This window comes from Conger conger, chromosome 3, assembly GCF_963514075.1.
Source record: "Conger conger chromosome 3, fConCon1.1, whole genome shotgun sequence".
NCBI lineage: Eukaryota > Metazoa > Chordata > Actinopteri > Anguilliformes > Congridae > Conger > Conger conger.
This window is the reverse complement of record NC_083762.1, coordinates 17,354,012-17,362,540: the sequence shown is the minus strand read 5'-3', so window position 1 is coordinate 17,362,540 and position 8,529 is coordinate 17,354,012. Positions and strand designations below refer to the sequence as shown.

Below are 8,529 nucleotides of genomic sequence, written 5' to 3'. Positions count from 1 at the left end.
GGCACTGATACCGCATGCATACACACCCTGCCAAGGAGCAAAAATCGACTGTATCCATTCACAACACTCACCACACCACTCCACTCTCTCTAATCAAGTCATGTTTTGCACTCATAAGTGCCTGAATTCATTCAAAAAGAGCACTGGGCACACTCTTATGCAGAATGGCTTACAGGTAAGTGCATATGACCAACACACCAGTGCTAATAAAATAAACTGAGTTACAGGAAAATCAGAGCCAACTGCAGACATAACCGTAATAGCGGTGTTGTGTGTGTGTGCCTCCGTTGCTTGAGTTTATGTTTTTTTTTAACATGGATGGCTGTGCTTGTCTACCTTCGTGTGGACTTACAGTTGTAGGCTATGCAGCCTACAGTAGCCTATGTATCAGTTCTGCGTTGTGCAACACTCCCCTAAGCTTCCCCACCCGTTCGGTAGCCGACGACTAAACACCCTCTTAATAAGCAAGAATGAAGTAGGCATAGTCTATGCCTTGTTGATGGAGCGAACTAACCGGTTACCTTTACATTTTTTTTTTTTGCCTTGTCTTATATTTTACAAACCGCTCTCTTCCACCAACGCATTCATCGTCTTCGCTCACCCCCACACTTCTACATCAACCACCTCTCTCTCTCTCTTTCTCTGTTCCCACCTCAGAGCGGAATGGTTAAGAAACCGGTCCAACAGGTAAAACGTAAAGGCTCGCCTTGGTTTGTTGTCACCGTTATTTCCAGACGCATGCGCGGTGTTACCTGTTTCCTGCTCAATTGTGTACCTGCGGTAAGTCCAACCTTTGAATGAGCCGGAGTGTGTGGCTCTATATTTAACTGGCGGATTTCGTTTGTTCCGTTACTACCTAAACATACCTGTCAGGATCCACCGGTCTACTGGAGCACAGCTACGCATTTACTTTGGTGAAGACACTCCGGTTTATCGAGGCAGAAAGGAGCACGAGAGAAAAGAGCACGCTTAAGAAAGTGAATAAATACAGGGCTAAAAGAACTGAGGAAAACTGTCGCCTTGAAGTTTGTAGAGGGAGAGAAAAAGAGGGAGGAGCACGTAAAACAAACATAGACCGTATCGTTTCTTTTCTTTTTGTTGAGTAAGGGTTGTTTTCATAGTTTGCAGCGAAGAAGTATTTAAAATAATATAATATATTTGTGTTAGTCTTCACTCATTTGTCAAGAGTTAAGAGTACATTGGAAACGTAGGCGAAAATAGCGGAGTTAGCTAGCTGAAATTAACCATGCCCCGAGCCTTCCTGGTGAAAAAGGCGAGTGTTTCGCCCGGCAAGCGGAATTGGAGCGAGGTCCCAGACCATGAACGTGGAGACATTTACATACCAGGTGAGATGATAAGTTTCTTAATTGCTACAACGGTGGAAATAACGGTGGATAATACATAAACTACGGATGTCCTCCAAAAATCACTTATTGTGCTGATTTCGTTTAACTGTATGAACAAACTGTTATTCCTTGCTTTCAGTAACCTACTCCTCAAATAATGTCTTCGGAATGTGAATATTTAGGCTACTAATTAGGCTATAGCATCCGAATGATCTCTTACTTTTGCTTCTTTGTATTAAAAAAAATCTATTTGGGAATGTGTTACCATGTGATTATAAAAATATCACTTAATAATCACTTAATATAATGTCTGTCTGCGTCATCCAGAAAGCAATTGCAAGGGAGCCGTTAGTGCTCCTTTTTTTGACCTTCAAACCCACCGGGCTTCCTTATAGCTTGAAACCCAGTTGCAACACCACGCGACGCACAATTTGCCTCGTCGAGACCGGCCGTTTAGTTTGGCATGATAAGACAACCGTTTTTCGAGGTCAGATATAATATAAATATGTTCATATAGGCATTTAAAACTGCGATTCCTATAAATAAACCTTATACAAATATGTTTTTCTCTCAAGGAAAAGAGACACATGCATTAAAAGATAACTGTTTATTGTTGAGACTGCTATTCACTGGACTATTGTTGAGACTGCTATAAATGTCACTGGACATTTTCACTTAGAACCTTGAGACATCCAAATAGCCTATAGGCTTCTCTGAAACCTATATAAAAACCAAAAGAAAGTAGCCAGCTCATAACGGAATGCTTCCAGCGTCACAGATTTTATTGCCTAAAGACCCCCCTCCCCCTAACCATTCCGCGCTTCCTCAGACTTACTTGTAATCATTTACCATTTTCATCAGAGCTCAGAACACATTCAGGATACTAAACTTTTACAGATGTCAACATTAACAAGAAGTCAGAACAACAACAGTCAGTTAGAGAAGTGGTTGAATCCTATAAATCAGCGTTAAGTAAATTAATGAAACGGGCCACGCCATGACAGTAACAGGTGGTGCGCCTAATTTCCTGTAACTCTTGTTCGTTTTATATGATACAGACAATCTTAGTGGTACTGTTATTGGTTCTTCCAATTATTTGATTCGATAGGACACATAATCCAATCAAAACTGATTTATCCAAAGAGAATATTGCCTCATTATTATTATTATTATTATTATTATTAATTTTTTTTAATTTTTTTTTAATTTTTTTAATTATTTGTATTTATTATTATTTATTATTCAGAATAATGGAGGGATTTATGAAACTTAGGATGTTTATTACTGCATAATTTGTATAATTAAAATGTTTTGTCGGCACACTGAGGCGCAATCCTATCAACTGCTTAGTTCAAGTGTTGAACTGAATTGAATTCAATTTTTGGTCACCTTTTGCATGTAGTGCACAGCATATATGCAACTATTAAATAGTAGCAGAGTATGCGAGTGGAGTTGTTGAGTATGTTGAGTATTGCAGAAAAAAAAGTCTATAGGGTCAGTTTGGTACAGCCTAGTAGGTTTTTTCGCTCGGTTCGGACTTTCTGACTTTCTGTGGGGATTTACCTCGGGATTTACCTGTTCCTCCTGCTCCACTTGTTACCGCTAATACATATGTTAATTGCAGTGACTAGCGAATGGATATGTCCACCGTTGTTGCTTGATCACCAGTTAATAGAAATATAAAACTTGGTAGGCTACTGTTATGAGCCTATTTCAAATATTTAGGCTACATTTCACTACCTGCAGGTTATATCTCAGCTTGTTATAATACGAGGGTTATTGCATGGCATTTGTCTGATCAGTTATTTAAATTTTACGTAATCACAAGTAATTATTTACTCCGGTTTGACCTTAGTCAGAGGAGTAATCAGAGTTTATGCGATTTCGTCAAGGACCTGTCGTATCATTTATCAGTTGGCGCGTTCATGTAGCCTATTTATCTCTCTTTCACCGATAGAGAGATCGGCGTGTGTGTAGGCTATGCGTGTGACAGAGAGTGCGGGTGCGTTTGCGCGCGCCTTGGCTGCTGTGTGGTGAGTTAATGTTTAGTGCGGTGAAGGAAATAACGGACTGTGCTGCTCTGGCCAGCCCAAGCTACACCTTTAGCAAACATGGAACGGTCCTTTCACTCATTAGCCTCCGTTTAGCCTACATTTTGCTGCGCCCCTCTGCTTTATTTAACCGTTTAGTTTTTCATTCTCAAACCCTCTATGTAACCCGCATTATTTCTCGTTTTCTTCATTTACGCTATACCCGTGTACTATTTTTTCTTTCTAACATGAAGGCCTATCAGTGTCCATGGATAATACGTCGTGTTTACCGTTGGTAACGGCAAAGGAAATGCTATGATAAAACAAATATCCCAATCTCAAGCAACAACCAAGACGAGGCCTACAATAGATGTGCTCCAACCATAATCGGCTTGGTTTTTACAAACACCCTATGCTTTGATAATTGAGTAATATTCTGAAATTATTCAATGTAAATATGCTTTTATGCAGCGTTGACTACTTTGTAACGATTATTGGTTATACAAAGCTTTCTGATGGTTTTAATGATCTGTAGGCTATCTACTAATTTAGGTTTACGTTATATGGCACTATGAATCAACACCAATAGGTTTACTCCAAACATCAGTTAAATCATATCATACAACGTAATGTGTCAAGTTATATTTTCAACAAAATATTTCAATAAAAAGTAGCCTGTTTTGGTTATTGCAGAATTTAACTCAATCAACTCAATCAATGTAGTTAAATAACAGTTACAATAACAGTTTTGAGAAATTTCAAATGCTGAATATCTTAATATCCGCACGGATATTATTCATGGGTGTCTCCTTCATGGCCTTATTAAAAAGATGGAATATACATTATGGTGATTTGACCTATCCTGGTAGCAAACTCAATGTTACGTAAATTAGGCCCCAAGTTTGTTGAAAATAAAGGTAGTCTTGTAGTCTAATCTGTTTCACCATCAGTTGTGCTCGTAATAAATAAGGTATGCTCCGGGCCTTATGCCGGTAAAGTCTTATAGTAGATAGACAACTGTTGCTTAATAGTTATCTTCTGCATCAGCTACTTTATTAAAAAGGATTTCCCTGAAAAATAACAGAGTTACCACCCCAACTTTCCGGTTTCTTTCAATTCTGATTAGCGCTCAGGAGGCCTCGCGATTGCTGTGGGGGGCGAGGGCAGTCACTACCTTAAAAACGCTGAATCTGGACGGGGAACTTTTGTAGCCGTTAATGTAGCCTAATGGATGAAGCAAAATTATAAGCCTCTTGCTTCATGATTGTATCTATACACCGTTACCCATGGAGCGGCCTTCATTTGCACCATAATTTGCAATTTATCCGATTTCACTCCAGGCAGTTTCCTCAAATGGATTAAACGTGTCTGCACCCACGACTTCGACTACCTGCATTTTCTTATCCTACAGTCTTCATTTATGATGACAAATTAATTAAACGATCGCATTCACTATAATTATTGAGGCTAACATTATGTTCATTGGATTCTAACTTTATTTTACGCGCCATAGGCCTGGTTTCAAAATTTAAAAAAACACATCAATATGTATGTACAGCAGGCTAGCGTATGCAATCGTACAGTTTTAGTAGATTCGTAAAATCGTGTGGCTGTATCCACTGCGTATAACTATTGTGTGTGATGTAAGTTGTTTGGGAAAGCCTGTACCTCTGGCCTGGCTTGTCAGACAGGTAGGACTGTAACACGAGTAAATGACGTCAATACATACAAGCGCACACATTCACATACTTCACGCAGCAGCCTAACGCACACACTGCCTGCTACCACGGAGCAGAAGTCAGTATTACTTTGGATCTGCGATTTTGTGTAGTGGCGGTGTCATTAAAAGTAAAGATGAATATAGAAAGTTGTGCTCTCTACCAATGGGAACTGGAGATTATATTATTTAATATATTAATATAAAGTGGCGTATTATATTATTTGCATGGTAATACCGGGATGCAGAAATGATGTATTGATGCCAGTCTCCCAAATAATACATCACACTATGACATGTACAGTGTGTCCAATGTAGTAGAGGACTGACTCATGTCTGGCAGCTGTAGAGATTTTATATGTGCTTTTCTTTACTCCTTCTAATTGCTGGCTCACATCCTTTTTTGAAAATCTATTGACGTGCACATGTACGACTTGTCTTATCTAGGTTTTGAACTTGTCATCAGGTCCAGAAGATACACATTAACGACACAGTTACCAGTCAATAGACACGCAGTTGTAGCCAACCAAATAAATCAACAGCGCTTAATCAGTCTGTCCTGTCTCTTGCCTTCAGTTTCTATAGTCCGTCCTCACTTCACGGAGGAGTCTGAAGCCAGTCCTGCAGAGTCCGCTCACTTCTTCTCCCAGCGCCATGACCTCGGCCGGCAGACCCTGGTGCCCGAGCGCGCTCCTCACACACTCACACACACGGCGGAGCTGCCCTCCAGCAGTGCGCAGGGGCAGGGGCCCAGCCCAGAGCCCGAGTACCAGCACGGGGCCGAGGACAGCACTTACATCCGCTCCAAGATCAAGGTGAGGACTGGAAGGAAGCGGGCCAGAACACATGGGAGAGAGGGGACCTGGGGCGTTATTTCACACAGTTAGCTGGATAACTGCTCTGAGTAAAACCCGGAACAGCTCTTTGTACTTCAGTTCCTGTTCCAGATTTGGGAGGTTTTAATGCAGTTATCCAGCTAACTCAGTAACTCAGTATTCACAGTAACTCATTTTTGTGGTGTGTGTGTGTGAATATATGCTTTTAATTTCACTAGGTGAAAAATAGTATTTGGGGGAATGTGCTGCGAGACGGCAATACATTAAGATTTACAGTCATATTCAAAAGCGCTTGATTACATGGGTGTGGAGGTTTCTGTGCCTCTGCCTATAACCCCAACCAGTATATCCGCTCTCCTGTCCCCGGCTTCATTCTTCCACGTGCTTCTTCTGCCTCCAGGTGACGTCAGGTGAGCTTCCGTGCGTGGTGCCGGCCTCCAGCAGCCCGGCGGCCCAGGGAACGCCTGCGTTCGCATGTCAGGTGTGTCAGAAGACCTTCCAGTTCCAGCGCATGTTGAACCGACACCTCAAGTGCCACAACGAGACCAAGAGACACCCGTGCGATTTCTGCGGGAAGGGCTTCAACGACACTTTCGACCTCAAGAGGCACGTGCGAACCCACACTGGTAAGTGCCTCCATTTTGTGCGTCCCTTCTGCAGAGGGTGGAGAGGAGTCTCATGGCACATCCCACCTGAGAGTAGTGGGTAGAGATACCTACATCTCCAATTTCAAAACAGATATACAGTGGAGGCGGGGGGGGGGGGGGGGGGTGGTTAGGATTTTGAAAAAAATAAAACAAATGTTACTCCAAAGCTTTCAAACTCTCTACTCAAAGATCAAGGAGTGTTGGACAATCCACAGTCAACCTGACCTTAACCCCATTGAACATTTATGGGGACACTTGAAGACTGACAAAAGCCAAGCATTCAGTAGCATCACAAGATGCTGTTTGGAACATTGTCAAATAATGCTCGCATAACATGAATCATCAGGTTTTTGCACAAATTTGTGGAGTCCATGCCAGCTTGAGTGCGTGCTGCCATTCAAGCAAAAGGTGGACATACCAAATACTGAGAAATTCTGAAATTAATGGAATTTTTTGAAAGATTCAACTTGCTCAAACTGTTATGATGATAATATAATTAGTAATTTAAAAGTTTGTATTAAATTAGAAAAAACTGTACATGTTAAACTATAATAGTGTGGTTGCAAGACAAATAACTAACTGGTTTCAGAGGACTATAGAGCCCTAAACATTTTCAGTTTCAGGTAATGTTTCGAGGGTTTTGTTTTGTGAATATTTGGCTGATGCATATCTGGGTAATTGCATGCATGACCAGACATGAACACAGTGGTACATTACTTCTGATTCTAAGATTCATGCACTCTCCATAAGGCTTATTAAACCCTACCTAAAGTATCTTATCATTATGCTGCAAGAAGAAGGAGAATGCAGTTAGGTAGATGGTCAGTTATAGCCTGCTCCTATGTAAAAACTGCATACAGACAGTGATGGACTGAAGGCTACAAACGGGTCAGCATGACCGAGAGAGGGACCCTATCGTTCAGTCTCAATCTGCCCATTCTTCCTTTGAAACGTCCATGGTGTATCTCTCCTTCTCTGATTGGCCAATGCGCTGACCCCGCTGTGATGCGTTTCCTCCGCAGGCGTGAGGCCCTACAAGTGCAGCCTGTGCGACAAGGCCTTCACCCAGCGCTGCTCGCTGGAGTCGCACATGAAGAAGATCCACGGCGTCACGCAGCAGTACGCCTACAAGGAGCGCCGCAGCAAGCTGTACGTGTGCGAGGAGTGTGGCCACACCGCCTCCACCCAGGAGACGCTGCTGCTCCACCTGCACACCCTCCACCCGCACAGCGCCCTGCTCCGGGGCAAGGGCCGAAAGCTGACGGCCGGGACCGACCGCGAGTCCCTGTCCTCCGGCTCCCCACTGTCCCAGCACTGTCACGACAGCGACGACGCGGGGTCGGGGGGGAGGTAGAGCGGCGCGAGAGGGCGGACGAAGGGGGGAGGGGAGGGGAGGGGGGGGAGGGCGGCCTAATGGCATTTTTCAATGACTGTGCTGAAAAGTGTGCTCTGACCAGTGGGGGGGGGGGGGGGTCTGAGAGGAATGGGAAGAGGACCCAACCAGACCAGACTATTTTCTACTTGATTTGACACTGACGTTTACAATTCAGACTCCTGTGAATTTAAAATTGTACAAACACTACATATTCCAATGTAAGATGGTGTATCTGAAATGCATGGTGGCTGAGGCTAAACAATAACTGATTTGTTTTTTGGGAACATGTCACTTTTTTACACGATTGCTTTGTTGTTTAGGTAGGCAGTATAATTTTAACAGGACTATGCAGATGAATTCATCCAATTTATGGATACTGTGGTACTTTCTTTCTTCAAAAGAGTTACAGTAGGTACACTACTGTGACTGTGTCTATGCATGTAATTGCAATGTGATAATTGTTTTGCAATCATCTACAGAAACATGAAATGGGGGACCATGAACATATGAAATGTTTTTTGGAGATTATAACTTCTTACTGGATTGTAGTTAAATACACATATTTGCATAGAGATTAA

The 8,529-nt window shown here is 42.4% G+C and overlaps 1 protein-coding gene across 1 annotated transcript; it reads left to right on the top strand.

The window, feature by feature from the left end:
* Positions 1-758: 758 nt before the first annotated feature.
* ovol1a (ovo-like zinc finger 1a) lies at positions 759-7,938 on the top strand. Its single transcript, XM_061236564.1, has 4 exons — positions 759-1,346; positions 5,670-5,908; positions 6,330-6,555; positions 7,599-7,938. Exons 1-4 carry the CDS (start codon positions 1,247-1,249, stop codon positions 7,928-7,930), a joined length of 897 nt encoding a protein of 298 aa, XP_061092548.1. The 5' UTR covers positions 759-1,246; the 3' UTR covers positions 7,931-7,938.
* The last annotated feature ends 591 nt before the right edge of the window (positions 7,939-8,529 follow it).